Source organism: Oryza glaberrima, chromosome 8 (assembly GCF_000147395.1).
Source record: "Oryza glaberrima chromosome 8, OglaRS2, whole genome shotgun sequence".
Classification (NCBI taxonomy): domain Eukaryota; kingdom Viridiplantae; phylum Streptophyta; class Magnoliopsida; order Poales; family Poaceae; genus Oryza; species Oryza glaberrima.
The window spans coordinates 13,665,741-13,687,695 of NC_068333.1; the positions used below are offsets into that span (position 1 = coordinate 13,665,741).

Consider the following 21,955-nt stretch of genomic DNA (forward strand, 5'->3'; position numbering starts at 1 on the left):
TCAAAAGGACTTTTTCTTTTTAGGAGAAGAAAGCACATGAAAGCATGGAGAATTTATTTTGGTGGAAATATGGATATGTAATGGAATATTGCTTAGCTCCCAGTGTAGGAGTTTAGCATGTGCATATATGTGGGTGTATGATTTTGATCATAGAGCATGAAAAGTATCTACACAAGTCACAAGTCACAAGAGTTCAATGGAATGGCAAGTAACCAAAATGTATATGGTTTAATCATGATAACACATTTTTGGCTCTGGTAGGAATTTATATCAAATGAGGAACTTTCAATTTTATCATTTTGAAAAACAAAACATCCGGAATTCAAGCCAAACTTGTATCAAGATCATAGCTACTCATTTTTACTATCTCATATCTCGCAACAACCTAGACTTAGATTAGCAAGTGTAGCCCATTTAACTCAGGTTCCCGGATAATTGTCGGCTACTTATATTCAATCTTTGAGAGAGTATTTACCAAGAACACATATATAAGAGATATTAAACAGAGCAACTATTCATCATTTCAACAAAGAGAACTAGCTTGTCTTACCTAGCATGACTCAAGCATATCCTATCTTTTTGGTATTTTCTATTTTGCAAATTTTTATGTTGTTTTTCAAGTCTTATAAGATGTAATTGGAAAGCAAATATGCAATTGGAAAGGGAAATATGCAATGTGATACAAGTTACCTTAGTGGGGGGAGCGATGTCCCCCCCCCCCCCCCCCAAGCTTGGCTTTTGCTCATGGTCCTTGATAAGGATTGAACCCCTGAAAGCGAAAGTACGCCTGAAGGTCATCATGTTGTTGCTGCATTATGTTGTTGATGTTGGTGAACTGAGCATCAGCAGATTGTTTCCATTCTTGTGTTTGAACTATGTGTTCCGAGAGGTCGTACTGGATCTCCCCCGTCTGCACATCAAGGGTGTCCATTCTCCTAGTGATTTCACCCCAAGTCCCAACGAGAGGAACTTAAGCGCCATTCACTTGGAGATGGAGGCACATCACTTGATCTGGAGGGTTGATTGTCCCCCCAGTGGATGTCAAGAGGCGCATGCCACCGGTCCTCACTAGCGCTTGACCAGGTTGAGACTCCGATGCTATGGCGTGGAGCTTGGGTCCATCCGGGTGCATCCCCAGTTGGTGCCCAACCTGCCTCATACATCCGCACGGGTGTCGAGGATGATGAACTTCCTTGTTCGTTCCTTGTCATGTTGCGTGTCTTCCTGTATGCTCCACCTGCACGAGATTCTTCTATGGTCTGCAGGGGAATGGTTAATTCATGGCAGTTGTACAAATGATACCCCGCATTTGGCAACAGGATTTCATTTGTACAACCGGGAAAAAAGTATATCAAAGATCCATCTACTCCATGTTTCAAAATATGCCCTTGCACTAGATAGGCCTCATCAATATGCGGACGAGCGGCTGAGATAAAAGCAATTTGGTCGCTAACGACCCCTAGCCCTTTTGCTATCCAAGTAATCAGAGAAGTACACTCAACAGGAGCAGAGAACTTTATACTTTCTAACCATTGTCTTATCATACATTTAACAGGAGAAATTTTGATTTTTCTAACCATGGCAAACATGATAATTAATTCATCTCCCCTAATGGGTCTCAGATCACTTCTAGAAAACAAAGTCATAGCAATCCATTTGTGCATGAGCCTAAATGTAGGATTATGGATATCATTCGTTATAGGTTTCTTGCAAATTGGAGCACCAGAAATATCTTCCCAAAACCTATTTTTCTCGAACCCAGAAATTTCTTTCTGGAGATCGATTTTACAGGAATCTTGAAAACCCAGAAGTGTACTCAAGCCTTTCCATGTGAGTGTGAACTCCTTATGGAAAAAGTGAAAAGAAATATTATCTTCTATTTCTCTCAAAGTGCATAGAAATTGCAAAGTAAGCAAACGAGAACCAGGCTCATCTACCACAGCAAATCTCTGCCAATCAACAGCTTTCCAAATAGAACGAAATTCAACATCCATACCTATCTTTTTCAGCAACTCCGGTGAGTATTCTCGCGTGTGAGCATACTCCCGGTCGCTCAGCATGTAGTAGGCTTGTCTCTCCCGATCACTGACAAGGTCGAGGTCAGCGTCGCTCAGGAGTTGTCGTGGAGCGTTGGCGTCTTCCATCAAGACATCAGCTGATGAGCGAGTACTAGACTCGTCATGACGACTTGATGGAGAGCCTGACCCCTTGAACAGACGAGAGAGTTGCCTCCTCATACTGCACAATGGAGCAAGAACGGACTAACTTGGCAGGGGTTAGAAACGACAAGAGTTTCACCCGCCGGTTAGTTTCACCAAAGCAACTTGTACATATGCAACTAAAGATTTGAATTTGAGGAAAACTATCAAAGTATGAATGAACTTGAGAGCAAACTTTGGAGAGGGAATGAAAATGTGTTGAAATGGGGTGGAATTCCCTCTCTCGGCCGGCTGGCTTTTATAGGGTACCCACAACGGTCAGAAATGATATGTGGGACCCACTAGCCGTTACACTGCCAAAAATGGCATGTAACCGTTGCCTGGCCGGTTCGGCCGAACCAGGGTGTTCGGCCGAACCCCTAGTGGGCCCAACCGGCCCCACTTTCGGCCGTTGGATTCCAACGATCAGTGTGGTCGTGGCACAGTGAATTTTCGTTGAAAATTTAATTTTGGTTTGCTCTGAAAAATTTATTTGAAGAATTTCCTCAAAATTCAAAAATCCTAAATGCAATTTTGAAATTCAAACATGTGGTGATGCAAAAATTCAAATTGTTGAAAGCAAATATGCGGATACATACCAATTTACCTGTTGGCGAAGATCGCGTCATTTAAAGTCCAACGTGCAAGACCGTACCTCCTTTCGTTTTAGTTCACGGATTTTCCACCCATCTTCGGAGATGATGGAGCGGGCATCTTTGGCTTCTTCCTCCACACCTTCTTTGATTTCGGCGCGGAAGACGACTTCTTCTAAGCCGGCTGCTCTAACTTCCTGGCCGGTACAGGTGATTTTACCGGCGTCCTCCAATAACGGTTCCTAGGCATTGTTGTTTCCTTTTCCAGGATGTTCTGCATAAATCTTACCAGGCTATCCGTCTTGGGTGGCTCCACTTCGACCTCTTGTATGTTCTGCGGGTTTGGCCCATACTTGATTCTGACCATGGAGCATTGTTCCGTCCTTGGTTGAAACTCAAACTTTTCCTCCTTCCCGTTGATATGGAAACGAATACTCCCCGTTCCCACGTCAATGTTGGCTCCTAAGGTGCTAAGAAATGAACGCCCCAGGATGAGCGGCGTCTCCTTCCCGTGTCCATGTCTAGCACCACAAAATCAACCGGGATGAAGATATCCCGTATCTTGACTGGCACATCCTCCGCTATCCCTGCCAGGTAACAGACTGACGAGTCAGCCAGTTGGAGGCGCATCGGTGTTGGTGCCAACACCGTGAAGTTGAGCTTGTCAAAGACGTCTTTGGGCATGACGCTGACGCTGGCTCCAAGGTCGCACAAGGCCTGGTCGAATTGTTGTGCCCTGATCGAGCAGGTGATCGTGGGACACCCCAGATCTTTCTTCTTCTCCGGGAGCTTGTGGAGTATTAGGTTGCTGTAGTGTTCCGTCAGCTTGTCCACCTCCGTTGTTGAGAGCGGTCTCTTGTTGTTGAGTATGTCTTTGAGATAACAGGCATATGTTGGTACTTGCATAGCGTCCAACAACGACACGTTGATGTGGATCTTCTGGATTACTTCAACAAAACGAGCAAACTGCTCGTCCACTGACGGTTTCCTACTCCGCTAAGGGAATGGCAGCAACCGTGTGTCGCAGTACTCCTGCGGCACTGTCTTCCCTGGCTGAATTTCCTTGTCAGCCGTGTCAGTAGATGGCGTTTCTTTTGACATCCGATTAGTTCCTGCAGGGTTAGGATACGGCGGATCACGAGTGGACTTACCTCCCCTCGTTGTGATCGCCTTAACATTTTCAATGGAGGAGTCGGGTTGCCCCGGAATCCTCCCGGTTTCATTTGCAGGGACTAATGATGCCAACTGAGCTAACTGGGTTTCTATCATCTTATTAAAGCTCAGCTGGTTTTGAAATGCGGAAGCAAAGCCATCTAGCTTGACATTTATGTTTTCTAAGATCTTATCATTGGCAGCAAGCTTTTTGCTTAGCGCATCAGTGGTTTTAGTTTGCGCAAAAACAAGATCCTTCAAGGCGGGCTGGTTACAGAAGTTACCGTTATTGTTATCTCCTTGATAATATGGGCGTGGTTGGTTCCACCCCTGACCTCCTTGTGGACGATACCCGTTGTTGTTATTGCCCATGTACATCGCCTCCTCACGGGTTTCCGGGCAGTCATTCCCAGAATGACCCGTGCCGCCGCAGACCTCACACGTGACGTGTGAGTCCAAGGCCTTGACGGTGCCTCGTGGCCGTTTCTCGTGGTCGTCCAAGCATTTCATGAGGAGGTCCAGCTTGGCAGCAAGTAACTACGTCTCCTTGACGGTGTGCATGCCTCGCTGACGGGTCTGGAGTCGTTCCTTGCTCCAACCCATATTGGAGACCATCTTCTCTATGAGTTCAACGGCTCCTTGAACCGTTTTAGAGAAGAAGGCTCCTCCAGCTGCCGCGTCCAGGTGATCGCGGGACATTGGGGTGAGCCCATTGTAAAAGTTCTACGGGATCAGCCAGTCATCCATCCCATGATGAGGACAGGCGGCCACATACTCCCGCAGTCATTCCCATGCCTCCGGAATGAACTTGTCCCTTGTCTGCTGGAAACTGGAAATTCGTTCACGAAGGGCGTTGGTTTTGTCCATCGGGAAGAACTTCGAGAGGAATGCCGTAGAGCATTTATCCTAGGTGTTGATAGCAGCACGGTTGGCATAGAACCACTGCTTCACTCTCCCGAGGAGGGAGAACGGAAACAGCCGCAGCCTGACGGCGTTAGGACTGACTCCCTTGATGGTGTACGTGCTACATATCTCCAGGAATTGTTGCAGATGAGCGTTGGCATCCTCATTAGGCTTGCCACAGAACGGGCTAGCCTGCGCCATCGTGATAAGGCTGGACTTCAAGTCGAAATCCACATCTCCTATGTTGACTTGCTGCCCGACGGCCACATTGTCAGCAGAGGGAGCAGCGAACTCGCGAAGAGTATTGCTGGCCATTGTCTTGAAGGTTGGTGGCGCTGGTACGGCTGGTTTCTCTATCGGTAGAGTTTTCTGCGGAGCAACGACTCGCGGCCTGACGCTCCGGAAGAAAGCTTCTGGATTTTCTTTGAAGTTTTCCGGCAGGTTGAAACCAGTCATGCACTACCCTGTTTTCACGACAAAAAGTGAAAACAACCAAGGTTAGCCTGCAGAGGAAAATGATTATACAGAGGTAAATATAAAGTATTAGTTTAAATAATCTCTATTCTGAATCTTCCCCGGCTACGGCACCAGAAATGCTTGTTGGTATTTCTTAATGACATTACTATAAATATAATTCCCAGCAATGGCGCAGAAATACTTCTGGTATATTATGGTTACAGAGTTCATCCGCAAGCGCACGGATATACCATTGTAGCATTTCACCCGAGAGTATTCCAAGGGTATCGTATTTATTTTATCTCGTGGGAAGATCACATAGAGATAACTCACCTAATAATATATATATTCCTTATAATAAACATATTCTAAGCAGGGGTTAAGATAATCCAAGGGTAGAGTGACACATAAGCATTTAACTACTCATCCTCATAATAAAGAATCTAAGCTAGGTGGAAAGAAAAGAGAAAGAGAATGCATTCCTAAAGTTCTAATATACATAGTATACATACATTCTAGTTAACTGATATACTAGCTAATACCCTCTATCCGATGCATTCCTGGTACTTCGAGAAGCCACCCCTGACTGCTGAGTTCCTTACGACAGCCCGTCATGACCATCCAACCGGGGCTAAATACGGAGGAATACCCTCCCCAGGAAATTAACTTAGGATTATATATAGGCGCGGAGGAATACCCGTACTGAGCTGTCACCAATAGCGGCCCACCTCTCATCCGCAACATATAACCCCAAAATAATGATATCCCGTAATCTAGACACCACGTCTAAACTACCAGATACTACTCTAATATCATCGTCAAGACATAGAGTAATTGCATAAGCAAACACTATACCCGCACCAAAGCATCTCCCTAATAAGCTAGCAGTATATTCAGTATAACATGAACATAATGTAAAGTTGGTACTCATGTACTCGGAAAGTATTTCAATACCAGAAATGTATTTAGAAGAGTATTCTAATAAAAGTACAAAGCTTACAAAAGAGGAATTATTCCGAAGGCTTCCGTACTCCTGGTTCCTATTCTAATTCTATTCCACCAGCTAGATACTACTAAACTAAATTTGAGAGGAATGAGGGAGCTCTTGCTTGAGGTGTGTGAGTGAAGTGAGAAGGTGAGGTGTTTATATATCCTCCCAATGACGGTTGTGACGGTTGGAATGGTCGGAAATACCCTCCAACCGTCATTGGGAGCTAATCCACACCGTCCAAAAGAAACCCTGCATCTAGCGGCCATGAGGGGGGTTTGGCCGAACCACAAGGTTCGGCCGAACCTGGGGCCGGCCCAACCAGCCCATGGTTTGGCTGGAGGCCTCCTCTGTTGTTCTTCTCCGCAGACTTGTGAACTTTGGCCCAGTTTATCGTGTCAATTCTGAGTTCTTGGCCCATCCATACACAAGTTTGGTTCTCGACATTGTCCGATTGATTTATCGTTGTTGTTGATGTCGATTCTCCTTCACTTTATTGTCATTCTCTGCAAAAGGTTAGTAGACCTAATACTAGTGGAATATTATTATTCTAACATATTTATGCATTGCAAGCATCACTAGTTCTCTCTTGTTTTAGTAATATTGACTGTCGAAACTGATCGATAACGACCGTCAACAAGTACTCAAACTAAACAAAGTACCGAAGATATATAAAGAAGAATATTTCATTAATACCGAAAATATTACATAAGAGAATGCAAAAGCTGCTAGAGCCATACCGAAACTCTTCCAAAGACTCTGAGGACTCCGAATACTATTCTATTCTACTCCACATAGCACTAAGATACTAGTACTAAAGTATCAAGAGGAATTTGAGCTTGCTTGAGTGTGTGGAGAAGTGAAGTGAACTCCTTTTATAGGGCCGGTATGACGGTTGTAGCCATGCGATGTGCAGGTGACGAGAGACTCCGGGTCAGATCATATCTATCCGTGACTGTCTGTATTTTCCTCTTTATAGAATTGTTAAGTAGCGGATTTGAGATATTTTTATAAAAACGGAACCCATGATATGAGCAATCCATTTTTGAGATGATCCAATTTTAGTTTTACACTTTGCGTTTGAGTCCCTGTAATATTCATATTTACATTTGAGTCACTGTTCAAGGTCAGTGGTCAGTTTTTGTTGAAAAAAAAGTAAAAAAAGAATAAAGAAAGAAAGAAAAGGCAGAAAGGTGCAAAGAAAAAAAAAAGAAAAAGCCGCACCTAAAAAAAGAAAAAAAAGGGCAGAAAGGTGCTTAAAAAAAAGTTGTACCAAGAAAGAAAAAAAAGCATTCATCCTTTGAGTATGTTATCAGAGTGCAGAGTTGTGTATTGATTCATATCTAGTCCTTAGTGTTGTTGGGTGCTTGCTTGTGCTAGAGTTGAGTCTAGACTAGGCCAGCACATTGACTAGTACTTTGAACTATTATTCAACTTTGCATTTTCTGATTAGTACAATTGCGTTCTTTTGCTACTATATATTGTGCCTCCCAAGCTCCACATATATACTTCTGGTCAGCACCGCTTTGATCCTTGCAATTGGCACATCACGTCCTTCAAGGTGTCACAAACTAGCCACCGGTTGTACCGTCCTTAGCATTGCTGGTAAGACACTTGTAAGATCTTGGTAAGGTGCTCCATTTGGCTGAGTTGTTGAGGGGCACCACTACACCGTGTAGCAGATTATTAGGGATAACCTTCATTGTGTGTTGTTGTTTTTGTGTTTGCAATGACAGGTATGAGTGGCGCTCAAAATCAGCGATACCAACAAGGTGCACGTGATGACATTACATTGGTGCAACGAGTGCTAAGTTCTCAAATGGAGAAAGTGGAGCAATGGCTGTACCACGAATTATTTGAAACAAAATTTGTGGTTAAGGATAGAGCATGTCGTACTATAATCGATAGTGAGAGTTGCAATAACTTTGTGAGTTCAGATTTGGTTGAGAAACTTGAGTTGCCTACACAACCACATCCTCAACCATATTATATCAAATGGTTCAACTCTTGTGATAAGTTCAAGGTAAATAGAATTGTGAGAATAAACTTTTCGATTGGAAATTACCATGATACTGCCAATTTTGATCTTGTTCCTATGCAAGCATGTTCTTTGTTGTTAGGTCAACCATGGGTATATGATAATAATGGATCGCATAATTTTGTTGCTAATACATACACACTTAGACATAATGGTCGGAAAATAAAATTGGTACCCATGAGTTTTACTGGAATTTTCGAAGATAATCTTGAAAGGATGAAGAATGGAATCGAGGAAATTTTCAAAGATAGTATTGAAAGGACGAAAAATAGAATCGATGAGATTTCCAGAGATACCAGGAAAGATACTATTATGATGCCTTCAACTAAGTCTGAGTTATTACAAAATGAACGTAATGTTGTGTCTATTGTTTTGGATACTAATATTTTGCAGGCATCTGAGAATAACCAAGGTAATGAGAAGGAGAAAAAAACAAAGAGGAAAAAGACTTATTTATAGCTCCATGCATACTTGAAGAATGTTCAATTGACCAAGCGCCGATAATTTCTGAAGATGAGAAAAAAGGTAATGATAATGGTGCTCAAACGACTCAAGGTATGCATATTTATGATGTGCCAACTATGTCCACTACTTATGTTACATTAGAGCAACCCATAGTGGAAACAATTGCTGAAATACCTTTATCACAAAACAATTTGTTTGATGTTTCTTGTGATAAAGAAGAGTTGTGCGATGCTTCACTTATATCCATGCCACAACTAGTGAATAAACATGTTAGTTCTATAGTAGAGCCACCATGTGTTGAGTTTAAACATGTTATTCATATTGCTAGCGAGAATGAAGAGGTTAAATTGCTATCTTCTTTAAATACTTGGGGTTATATTCAATTTGATGATCTTTGTCCACTCAACTGTTTAGAGAAAAAATTTTTTGCTAGATTTGAATTGCCATGCCCTTCTGATGTGATTTTTCATGTTATTGGCAATTATGATAGTAAAGGAGAATATAATATGCATCGAGTATATATTTGTTCGAATTTGACTATACCTCCTTTTCATGATGAAACGCATTGTCTAGAGGACCGAACGCATATAAGTAATTCTCTATCTAGTTCCTCTAGTGGTTTAAATAAGTTACAGGTTGGTTTGCAAGAAGGGGAGTGTGGTGGTTTCTCGACTACCAAGATTTTAGGATCCAACCATATGGCCATCAAGATATGTTCCTCACCAGATGTTGAGATAGATAAAGTTAAGTTCAATACGCTCTATGACAAGGTGAAACCGATGACGGTTTCCAATCAAGAAGGGGAGGATGATGAGGACACAACTAGCTCGGATATAACCATGACTACCTTATGTATTAATAAACCAAAGGTAGATATGTTCTACATTATATTTACTTGTTATATATTTGAACAAACGTTGCTACACAATGAGTTTTGTGTGTTTTTCTTTGCAGAGGTAATTGCTTGGGCGAAGGAAAAGAGACCGAGCGTAACGAATTCATGGATGATCAAAGAAGTTGATTGGGGACCATATCAAGACGTTCTCCAAGTCCACTTCCATCTCATCACGTCACTTTTGGTCCATAGAAGACAAGAGATAAAGTTCTACACGTTTTGGATTTGGATTCGGGCCTCCTGACAGCATCAACTTCATACGGACCTAGCCGCTGATCTATAAGGAATTTCGGGGCCCATGAGTAATTGTTGGGAAGCTTATGGAGTCTACTTTCAGGTGGTTTTGGTCCCACGTCAAAATTCCTACCGAGCTACCAGGAATCTGTAAAACAAGCCACGTATCTCATCCAGTCCGAATCTGACTCGGGTTTTGGGCCTTGTAATTGTGTCGTGGGTTTAGCCTAAGAGGGTGTGCGCCCTAGGGCAACCCTAGGACGTCCCTAATCATATTAATTCAGTAGCCGTCATCGTTTAGAGTTGGGTTTTGCTTGGATTAATCTGTCAAGAACAGTTTCGCCGCTAGATCGGTTTGTGGAACCTCAAATTCGTGTGCTTAATCATTCATATGCAATTTGGTTGCAATCTATCTTGTTCTTACTTATGTTCTTCGATTCGCATGCAGGGATTAGCCTTCTCGGCGAGGTCAACCGGGTTTCGGCACGGTTGATAACCAGAGGAGACGTGGTGCTGCGATTGCGGGGCTCAGTAGCGTGTATGTTCAGAAGCCGGATCGAGTTGTATCGCGACTCCGTCCAAATCGACTGTTTATCAATACCTATCGGAAGATCGGGACCTAACTCCCTCATCACTTTGCTTCGCAAAAACTCAAAATATTTACAGGTTACAAAAGAGGAAGGAAGGAAAAAAAAACTTATAGAGATTACAATGGTTGTAACCAATTTAAAACTATCAACTTTAAATGATTCTTCATTGTACACGTATGCAGAAGAACTTTTTTAAACAAGATTCTCCATGAACTTTTATAGCAAGTAATAGACTATTTAGATATCCCACTTCAGGTCTATATGTATAAACCGAATAATCGTAGCTCTATCATTTTTTTAGGCCATTCACCTGTAACCGTATTTATGTAATGATTTTAAGCTTTGTAGAAGAATTACCACGGAAAACAAAATCACAATATTTTATTCTCTTTTTTATGTATAGTACTTGCTTATTCACTTTCAATCTTTTAAATCTTTCATTAGTCAGAGTAATTAACATCTATCAATAATTGGTATGATTAGATGGTTAGAGGACTGAAAACTGAACGTTTTTTTTTTCAAGTCTCTCTAAAAGAAATTCGTTCTTTTTAAATAAAATCTCTCTAAAAGAAATTTCTTGTGCCAATCTACCAGTGTCACCTACCCACTTCTCTGGTCTTATATATATGTGGTATTCCATCCATCTTCAAAATATAGAGATTGTCAGGTTGATTAGTTAATCATATATACAAAAGAACACAATTAGAGCAATATCATCAACAATTAGAGTAATATGGTTAGTTTATTCAAGGCTAATCCTTCTGTATTCATGGCTAATACTTCTAAAAAATGTTCTTTAAGAAATACGTGTGTCTTTTGAATTAATAGGATTTAAAATTGCCAAATTAAAGTAAAATTATGAAATTTATGTAATGTTCTATTTTTAGATAAATTACTCCTATGGTCAACTCAGATGCATGAAAGTTTACTCTTTGTACATAGGCCGTGTTTAGTTCTTTTGCCAATTTATTTTATATACGTACACACATTTCAAGTATTAAACATAGACTAATAACAAAACAAATTACAGATTCCGCCTGTAAACTGTGAGACGAATTTGTTAAGTCTAATTAATCCATCATTGGCAAATGTTTACTGTAGCATCACATTATCACATCATGGCGCAATTAGGCTCAAAAGATCCGTCTCGCAATTTACATGCAAATGCAACTGATTTTTTTCGTCCATATTTAATGCTTTATATATGTGTCCAAATATTTGATGTGATATTTTTGGCAAAAATTTTTTTGGATCCAAACACACCCATAGGTATTGAATAGTTAAAACTTCCAAGGTCTGGACATCAACATGTGAATACTAACCTAGGGGTCTTTTCAAAAATATGTTGTATTTAGTGAAGTTTAGGATAAAAAATATGTTAGGGGTGAAAATGAAAAATTGCTAGCAGTATGATGCCACCTGCAGTTCGGAGCGCTGACTTGCTTTATCCATACTAGTGGATGGGGCGCGCCATTGCGCGCCGCCTGATCACGCCATGTTATGCATGCATCTTGTGCCATGTTTACTGGAGGGTGAATGATGTTCACTTAGCCTAAATAGACCAAGCAAACAGATGCCTAGAAGCAGAATATAATAAGTAATGGATTGTTCACTTAGCCTAAATACAACAAAAGCTGCTAAGGACAATGGTAGGCAATTATAGGGTAAGTGCTTATAGGGTAACCGGGATTACATGGCTGCGCCTAAAGGATAACATAAGGCAATATAGCAGTGCGTGCACGATAGAAAGCAACAGTGCATATTGAAGATGCACTCATCGTAGTGGTGGAATAAAGGATGGTAATAATCTTCAGAGAGCGTCTACTGTAAGTGGCAGCTGGTTTGCTTTGTAAAAATAGAAGATGCAGATTGTGTCCAGAGCAATGTCGTTGGCGGCTGCAAACGCTGACCATCCTGCTGCCAGGTTGTAGCATCCGTCTGGCGATCTGCGAAGAAGCATTGTGGTTGAGGGGCCACCGGCCTGCAATGTTGACCTTGATGTTTGTTGTCTTTGTGTGGACCAGCTTTGCTATATGTATTTCTTCGAAAACTCCTTTGCAAAGTACTGTGCGACAAAAGTGAAGGTTAGGTGGTAAGTATGGGCATAAGGAGACGGATATGTTTTGAGAAATTTTACCACTCTGTTCTGTTCCATGAACATTCTGTTCATGCGAACGATATAGAACTTGTTGGATTCTTCCAGAGAGTATGCAATATCTTTGATGTAGCTCCTCAGCTCAGCTGTTAGGGTAGTCTTGTGGCAAAAGGACATGTCATCTAGGGCCCGTTTGTTGGTGCCTGCAGTCCGAACATGTTTAAAAAATTAGCTTGCATGGATGGAAGCATAGCGTGGAAGAACTAAATTAGTTGTTAAAAATGTACAGTTCTGGAAAAGGTAATATGATATTGGGTTTTGATTAGCTGTGATTTGAATGGTGCTTTCATTAGCAGTGATGTGAGTGGTGTCTATCTGTTAGTTCTGTAACCTGCATCTATGAGTGAAAAAAGAATGGAAATGCCATCGAAAATCATAACCTGGAGGAATGTTAAAAGGTAAGATCTGTACCTGTGCGGCTGTTGTTAGTGGATCCATGCTGAAATGTGCGTGTTTTGATTGCTTGATTTGTTGCAGGAAGCGACTTCTTTTGCACTGATGAGCTTTTGGATGTGGTTCTGATTGGACACCTGATAAATCCTTTTCTGTTAAGCACCATGACACGTGCTTTTGAGCAGGATGACATCCTGAAAAGAACTGTCTCTCCGATCCGCAATCCAGTTGCATATATGAATTGTTTCCATCCTGTTGTCATGTACAGTGTACCAGCTGCTTCTCTGATCTTGATCTTTATCTTTAAATCATGTGAAATCTGTAGCTTTAGCTTGTCTCCATGCTGCATCTTATATGCCGTTGCAAGTGTGATTGGGACAGGCTGCATAAAGAAAGGATAGTATTTGTATGAATGGTGATAGCAGAATGTGAATGCAAAAGTCTGTTTGATTTAAGGGTTATCAGGTAGCTCTGATTTGTTGTATCGAGCTCAATGGATGCGAACACCAGCGGAACCATGACTGTGCCTGCAATATACATATATTTGTATAGTCAAATGTATTTGAGAAATAGGAAATTAGAAGTTAGTTAGCTAATTGGCAAACTGACAGGTAAATTTTGATGGTTTAAAAAGACTGTTTGATGTATCGGGGTTTCCAGGATTTTAACAAAGTATATAATATACAAATTGATCTATAAAAGTATACATGTGATATGGAGTTCACTTGGGAAAGGAATAAGTTTTTTTAAAGGACTGTGATGGGTTAAGTGGCTGTGTTATAACAGCATGAGTGTGGAATAGAAATAATTTACACCTAATGGGGTAAATTTTTAATCATGGTTACTAAAGTACTAATTTCTTGGGGTATTAATAATTGATGCTTGGCTGCTACAATGATAGCATGGGAGTTTTATTAAAAAATATAAGTTTTATGCCATAAATGCTGCTAAGTGAATGTAATATTAGTAAGTCGTATTATGAATAGGAAAGGTAGGAAGCCACAGGTATGTTAAGATCTGAACATATAGTTTACAATGGTAATGAGTTAGAGTGCATATGGATAGGTTAGATGGAACTGATAGCTGAACAGTCCCGAAAATCACTTGAGAAAATATATAATTGTATGGATCTACGAACCATTGATATATTGAGTATTAATTAGTCTATTAGCTGTTAGTAAAGCTCCTCGGTTGCTATTCACTGTGTGAAATTTAGATGGCCAGATGATGGGCAGTGAATCGAATAGTTTTAAAGGATGTAGTAATTTGGTAGTGCAAAGCATGTTGAGGAAAGGTCATATGTAACAAAATCTCAAGATGAAAGTACAGAGCCTAAATGTAGATCCATGCATGGAACAATGACTTATGTAAAGCAAAGGACCTAGCTTAGCAAAGAGAAAAAGACCAGGATTGAGTAGGGCCACACATCACATGATCATTCTGCACTAACTATTCAGAACATGTACTGCACAAATTACTTGCGAAAAAGCTCTCTGATTTCTCCGTAATTCGAAGTTGGTCCCCCCTGAACAGTCCCCCTCCGAGACAAGATTTTACTTGACGACCCTTCTAAAAAGCAGATATTATATGAAAAGGAGGGAAAAACCGAGAACTATGAGTGCACTATAAAAAGTGGCAGCATAGGGTCTTTTTTTCAAAATGACGCCCACTAACCCTAACTACCCCAAGCCCTAGCCGCCGCGGCCGCCTGTCCCTCCTCGTCGTCCCACCCACGCTCTCCCTCTCCCTCTCACGGCGCTGCCGCCTCCCCCTCGCACCTCCCCATCGCAACGCCACCGTCGCGTCCCTGGCGCCTCTGTACAAAATTATCTGACTCAGTTTTTCTATCTTTAGATTTACCTTTATTTCACAAGATTTAGTTCGATAAAGACAGAAAAGACAAATGGCATCTACTTAAAAAAATACCCTTGCTATAGACCTATAGATTCCTGACAGGAAAAGCCACTGTGATGCATGTGAACGGCCTTATCCGTTCCTCTCCTCTCTTCCCAGCCACGCCGTCCTTATCTATTCCTCTCTTCTATCTAACGCGCTACACAGAACGAAACCCCCACCATCACTCCCTCCACCCATCGTCCTCATCGGTCAGCCCTTGTCACCGGTGATCTGGATCCTCCTTGACCGGTCACCCCAGCCTACCAAGGTATCCCCCCCCCCCCCCAAGACAGCACTGCATTCTCCAGTACAGACCTGATCTGTTCCGCCTCACACTGTTCCAGCTCACCCACCCCCCACATGCCGTACCCTACCCCCCAGCGTCTGGATCCTTTCTCGGCGGCGGCTCAATCCACGCCTCCCTGCGCTAGATCCGCCCCCCTAATGGTTTGGCCCAACACCTGCAGCTAAATCGCCTCAACGACGCAAGGGCCCATATCGCAAGCACTGGCAGCGGAAAAACAAAGGCACAGAGGAGACAGCCCTCCCCAGTAGACATCCGCAATAAAGCACCATCCTATTCCCACTACTCAGTCGCATCGACCCCGAAAAAAACAACACAACACTGTAAGGACAACAGAATGTATATAGTTAAAATAGTCCATCTGTGTGTACTCGTTGGTGTGAACTGTGTTTTCGATTGTGTGGCGGCGTAAATAAAGAGCAGCAAAAGATGCAGATTTTTTATAGAAAGAAACTATTTAGAGGTACTTTGTGACTAAGACTTTTGAATGAAATTAGCGTGTAATTTTTTAGTGGTTTCTATATTTTGGATGTATATTTATGTCTGTGTTGATGTGTGTTAGGACCAGCTGTGTGTTATATGACTTTTGCTGTACAGACCCGAGCACGCACTTCATCCCAACCAACGTATGCCATACATAGCAAACCGCATTTACTAAAACCATCAGTTATACATTTCCCTAATACAGAACCAGAACATATTGCACCCCCAAAATCCATACGGGGACGGGGGAAGTAGGCCGCCACTATAGATGCTTCATTCACTAAAGAATAATTCACTTGATCATAAAGCAAAAAAGAACGAAAATGAACAACAATCAAAGGGAGCAACCTTGCTGCTCGTAATACGAAATAACAGCCCCTTGTTCACGAACCATCAAATCATTGCGCATTTCTGAAGCAGAAAGTTAAAGGAGCTGGAAATTTTATTTCTAAAATTTCATTAACATGCATATAGCACTGTAGAGAGCACTGCCACCTAGTTGCCACAACTCTTTCACTAAAAAATTGTCACAACCCAAGCAGCCTCCTTTCCACAAAGAAACCAAAGCCACCTGACTTGGTTTTTAAAAACTGATAACTGCAAAACTATTTTCAACACAGGGACTTAAAAAGCAGAAACCATCATTCTAATGTAAAAGTTTTGTTCCCCAAGGTAATTCACATTGAACTGACCTCTAGCCAATCTAGAGATGATACCTGTCCGGAATATGACAACGTTTATTAATTAATTATGTTCTACATAACTGTAAGGGCGAATAAGAAAACTCTAAATATGGTATTAAACTCAATAGACTATATAGTACTGATGAAGATGGACCAGACCTTAGAAATCATCAAGCTGGCACTTCCACTTCTAAGGATATAAATTACACAACCATGGCAGACTTTTTTTTTAAAAAAAAGAACAACTTGATGGTACATGTAAAAGAAACAATAGATATGCAAGATGCACCTTCAGACATGCAAAATCTGAAGCAATTGTTTCTGCATAGTTGCCATATTGCATCATTCACAGACTGATGATGGAAAAGAGCACAAAATCTAGCAACAAAGCAAGAAAAGCTCATAACCTCAATAACCATTAGTCATTGCCTCATTGTACGTGTTATTATAGTTAGATTCTGTAGAGGGATGCCCAGAAATAGTGATATGCTTATATCCGACCATCAACCTAGCCACACCAATGTTGGATCTGCGATGGTTTCAACAGTATGCTGGGTGAGATATACAGCTTCTATATAACAAAAATCCCCATTTAGTAAACCAGCAGAAATAAGTAAATCATTTGTGTTGTATACTACTAATAGAGGATGATATAGTCCAAACATTTTTAAACCTAAAAAAATGTTCCAACTTTCCCCACCGTCACTATTCTCCCCTTCTGACCGCTTCCACTTGTCCAATAATCCGTGAACAGAAATCTGTTTAAAACACATTATTTACCTACACATGTGACCCTCTTGTTAATATAAACCTGATACTATTTCATGTGCCCTTTGGAGGCACTCAAAATGATTTAATTTTTAGCATAAGGCAGAGCAGGTATACCCTATAGCAATTTCGCTGATACAAATGATAAGCTACAATGTTACATGATTAAGGGGAAAATGGGAAAAGGAAAAAGAGATATAGAGGTGACGGAACATACAGCGATAGTAATAAGTTCATCAGAGCAAAGGTGCAATGCAACGATTTGTTCTGTGCCATTTGATTCTTAATTTCTGAAATGGTAAACAATGCAGGTAAACAAACAATTACTGGTCCATATCAGAGTACTTTATTAACTACGTCATCAAACATGTCACAAAGCTTGCTCTCCTTCATCTGGAGCTCGTACCACTCTGCCGTGGACATCTCAGTGACTCATAAAACAAAAAAGACAGTAAACTAACTCCCCTTAACTATTTTTCTCAAACAAATAAAAAAGAGTAGAGAATTGTCATACTTATCAATAATCACTCTGGTACCACTGAAGGCTGAACCCACGCTGCCTATTGAGACAAATTTTGGTTTGACGTCATACATATCACACCGAGAATGGTTCCCGTTCTTCCAAATGCTATAATGACCTACAAATGAATAATGATATAATAAATTTTACACCAAATAAATATTGCACCATCCAGAATCCCTCTACCAGAAAGAAACATTTGAGCACCTCATACGCTATTAATAATACGTCATCTTAAGCACAATTTCACATAAGAATGTTGTAACCAGCACAAGAATAAAAATATGGTGCAGAAACATCAACACTTGGTGTGTGGTTACCAGTCAACAACGCCATTGAAACAATAAGAGGAGCCACCTTTTTTTCGCAATTTAAAAACACTCTAAAATCTTGGAGACAACACAGTAAGAACCTACCATAAATACCAAGCTACAAATTTTAAGAACTCCTAGGAATTATAAGCAACAGAAAAACTATTAGAACAGTCCAGCCTTCCACCCAAGCAAATCTAATGGAAATGCTACAAGCCAACTTCTCCAGAGCAATAATCTAAAAAGTAAAAACTGTTGAATACCACAAAGCGAAGGATATGATAAATGTAATATGTTCAACAAGCAATAGAAGAAATTGTTCCTCGGATTCAGAAATTACATTGATGCTGTGAACTATGGGGGTAAATATGTGAAGGCAATTCCTCTTATGTAACAACCACCAAAAAAACAGACCTACAACGTTCAGGCCACGTTCTCAAAGCAGAAAGCAATCCACCCCCCAGGGAATAAATTGTACGAACGTCTTGCGATTGCAAGATCAGCATGAACATATGGAAGCGAGCGGCTGCAAGATCAACAGGCCACTCCCTCCCTCCTCTACAATAAACTGTTACAGGGAAAAATATTTTTTCAGGGAAATTTCATCAAGCAGCTAGCATACACATTAATGAAGACACTACCAGAAGAGTAGAAGGGCAGGTGGAGAGGATAGCCTGGCAAGCTATTTTGCAACAAATGACTGTACCTGCATGACCCAAATTAGTTTCTTGGCCCCAAACATCATCTAAGCACTCTGTACCAAACAAAAGAACAAAGAGAATTAGTAGTACCATAGATCGGGACGATTGTGAGAGGGGGTGGTATTAACTGACCGATCATCAAGGTTGGATCGTCCAACCTTTCGCTGCAGCTGCTGCCAGTCATAACTGAGCCGCCTTCCCAGTACTACAACGGTGCCGGTGGCCAGGAACCAAAGCGGTGGCCGTACACGGCGAGCAAAACTCACCAAGACTGGAGGTATGATGTAGGCCATCAGCACTGACATGCACGAAGTGGCAATGCGCATTTGCTTCAGAAAAGAATGCAAATATGGCCCCAGCAACCACACAAAGGAAATGACAAGACTAATATAAAGTAGTGGCCACTTCCATTCCATCAAGAAGCTGAAAAAAATGTATATATATAGGACAGGAGACCCAAAACAGTGACAAGGTACTAATGCCACCAGTTTAATCCAATCAGGAGAAACAGCAAACACATTCTTCAATCAATGAATTAACTAACTGGCTGGCTGTATCAATTCCAACAAGGAACACCGAATGTTTTAATTTGTTTCACCATCTCCATCAGCAAATTTCATCACCCAACTGAAATAAACAGGTGACTCCAACTCAACACAGAAATGCTTCATGTCAGCTTTCACATGAAGAACTAAAATCATCTGATCAAATCAGAAAATACGCACAAACATGTTTGTTCACAGAGCAGCAGGGAGAGGCGTTAGTTACATACCTTGCGAGCCAAGGGGGCGGTGGAAGGAGGCGACGGCGATGTCCTCGAAGCAGGAGTTGAGCTTCTCGGACGGTGACAGCTGCGGCTCCGCCACCTCCCACAGGTCCTCCACCCTGTGCCCGACCTCCGCCTCCAGGCTCCACGGGCTCTCCATCTCCATTGACCCCCCCCCCCAACCAACCTCCACCTCCTCTTCTTGCCTTCTTGGCCTGCCCACCCTTCCCTTCCCTGGATTCTCTCTCCTCCACAACAACTCTCTCTCTCTCCCCTGCTCCCAACGATGGCTCCGAATTGTCACTGCTTCGTGGTACTAACACTTGCTCTGCTTGCTCCGCGGCACTGCATCTTGTTCTTCTGCACGTCAAATGCAAATGAATTAACTGATTATAAGAGAACTTAGATATGGATATTACAACTGTATATAAAAATGGCAAGCTAATAAATTTCATTGCCAATACAAGCAATGTATCCATAGCATGACCAGATAAAAAATAGATTACCCCAACTATATAGATCAACCAAAATATTTAGTCAGATGTTCAAAGCATATAAGAATTGCATTTATGAATCCATACTATAAATAGAGTGCATCGTGTTCCATCAGAACAGAACAACAGTGCAATCTACAATAGTGCAGATCACAAATCCATAGTCCTAAAAAATTTAGACAAATCTACTAAGTACCAATCCCAATTGATGAGCATAGTAAGCCACTTCATATAACATCTAATTTGTACAAATCATTGCCATGGAATGAGCATACAATTTTACACGCTCAAAGCAACAAATAAGTAATTAATAAGGAGGTGAGGGAAGAAGGCAGTACCATGTACTCAGTGGTGATGAAGGAGTCATTGACGGCGACCAACTCAACATCCTCGCTCTGCAATGCCGATGCTTGCCGAACCCTGCAGCATCCAAACCAAAAGCCCCATCACAAATCCATGCCCAATCCACATAATAAGAACAAAACCAGATCCAATCGTATGCTCACGAACACTCACCAATAATGCCGATCTTAAAAACAACAATCACAAACCAATCAGCCAAAAACACCAGACAAAACAAATCAAATCAACGGCGCGCACGGAATAGCTTATTTAGGCGGAATAGTTTCTATTCAACCTATTGTCTAACCTAGAATTTGATCAATTTAAAATTTATTTATGGACATCAACATAACCAATATGGTCCCTGATCATATGAACGGAATTATTACAAATTATGGAAGTAAAAATGATGGCTTGGTGCAGACAAACATGATGGCTTGGTACATTCTTTTCATGACATAGCCAATAGTGAATCATCTCAAATTTCACTAAACCGGCAAACATAAAACTATCTGACACAAAACTATCTGACACAGCACAATGGGCCACCTAGGCGCCATCTCCTTCCTTCTCGAGCCACTACATTGCCGGATCCAACGATTTAATTACCTTGGCTTCGAGGGATGAGGAGGATGACGACGGCTGCTCGAACTGCTCCATCCACGCTTGCACCTTCGTGGCCAGCATCGACCTGCTCCACCCGAGGCCGCCCCTTCCATGGTCGGGGGACACGGATCTGACCGCCCCCCGCCGGATCCGGCAATGCGGCGATGGCGGTGACCGAACCGGAGCACAATGGAGGCGGAGGCGGCGACGGGGACGCGATGGATGTGACGGCGGAGATGGAGATGACGACGACGGCGGCGCGACGCGGAGACGGAAATGACGACGGGGACGGCGCGACACGGAGGAGGAGACGTCGGCGCGCGGTGGAGGCGGAGATGACGACGGCGGCGGTGCGAGGCGGAGGCGGGGACGGCGGCGCGGAGCGGTGGCGGTGGGAGAGGGAGAGGAAGGAGAGGGCGTGAGCGGCGGCGGCGGCTAGGGTTGGGGAGGCGTTCGGGGACGCCGACGCGACGGTGGCGGTGGCGGCGCGAGCGGAAGGCGGATGCGGCGGCGCGAGCAGAAGGTGGAGGCGGAGGCGGAGGCGGCGGGGCGAGCGGGTACGGAGGCGGAGGCGGCGGCGGCGGGAGAGAGAGAGAGAGGGAGATGGAGACCGTGGGACGAGAGGGAGAAGGGGGCGGCGGCGGATAGGGTTTGGGGTGTTAGGTGTTGGGCGCCATTTTGCGAAAAAGGCCCTAGGCTTTTCACTTTTTACATATAGGTCCCTATCAGCGAATTCTCCTCTCAATACTGTTCGTTAGGAGCATATATGTAATTATAGTAAAATGTAGGGCTTTTGTGAAAAAATACACCCGAGCACTGTAGTACTGTAGCGAATCGCTGACGTGGACACGCCGAGCATCCGCCCAGCCCGCCGCGCTTAATATTTTCTAATGCCTCGTCGACGTCGTCGTCCATCTCCGTTTCTTCATCAATCTTCCAGTTCACCCCGACTTCTCTCATCCATGACGGAGGCAGCGGTGGTGCCGGCCGCAGGAGATACAGCGGTGGGTTAAGAGCAAGT

General features: G+C 42.4%; 1 protein-coding gene and 1 non-coding gene across 22 annotated transcripts; one reads left to right on the forward strand and one right to left on the reverse strand.

Moving 5' to 3' along the window:
* The first annotated feature begins 4,688 nt into the window (after window positions 1–4,688).
* On the forward strand, window positions 4,689–4,795 carry LOC127783423 (small nucleolar RNA R71). The gene has a single exon (XR_008019326.1). It is a non-coding gene; the product is annotated as a small nucleolar RNA R71 (small nucleolar RNA).
* A 7,355-nt stretch (window positions 4,796–12,150) lies between these two features.
* Window positions 12,151–21,559, reverse strand: LOC127781259 (uncharacterized). Of its 21 annotated transcripts, none has more exons than XR_008018954.1 (11): window positions 20,938–21,559; window positions 20,325–20,406; window positions 19,499–19,852; window positions 18,859–19,024; window positions 18,732–18,779; window positions 17,709–17,832; window positions 17,412–17,484; window positions 16,834–16,955; window positions 13,079–13,587; window positions 12,650–12,810; window positions 12,151–12,577 (listed from the first exon to the last, which is right to left on the reverse strand). XR_008018954.1 is itself a non-coding variant. In XM_052308193.1 (7 exons), the coding sequence occupies exons 3-7, from the start codon at window positions 19,656–19,658 to the stop codon at window positions 17,823–17,825; spliced, it is 597 nt and encodes a 198-aa protein (XP_052164153.1). In that variant the 5' UTR covers window positions 19,659–19,852; window positions 20,325–20,406; window positions 20,938–21,559; the 3' UTR covers window positions 17,522–17,822. The 21 variants fall into 21 exon arrangements, 2 of the variants coding, with proteins under 2 accessions (XP_052164153.1, XP_052164152.1); XR_008018964.1 differs by adding an exon at window positions 18,440–18,593 and having other exon boundaries at window positions 16,834–17,484; XR_008018965.1 differs by lacking the exon at window positions 17,412–17,484 and having other exon boundaries at window positions 13,079–13,442.
* Between the last annotated feature and the right edge of the window lie 396 nt (window positions 21,560–21,955).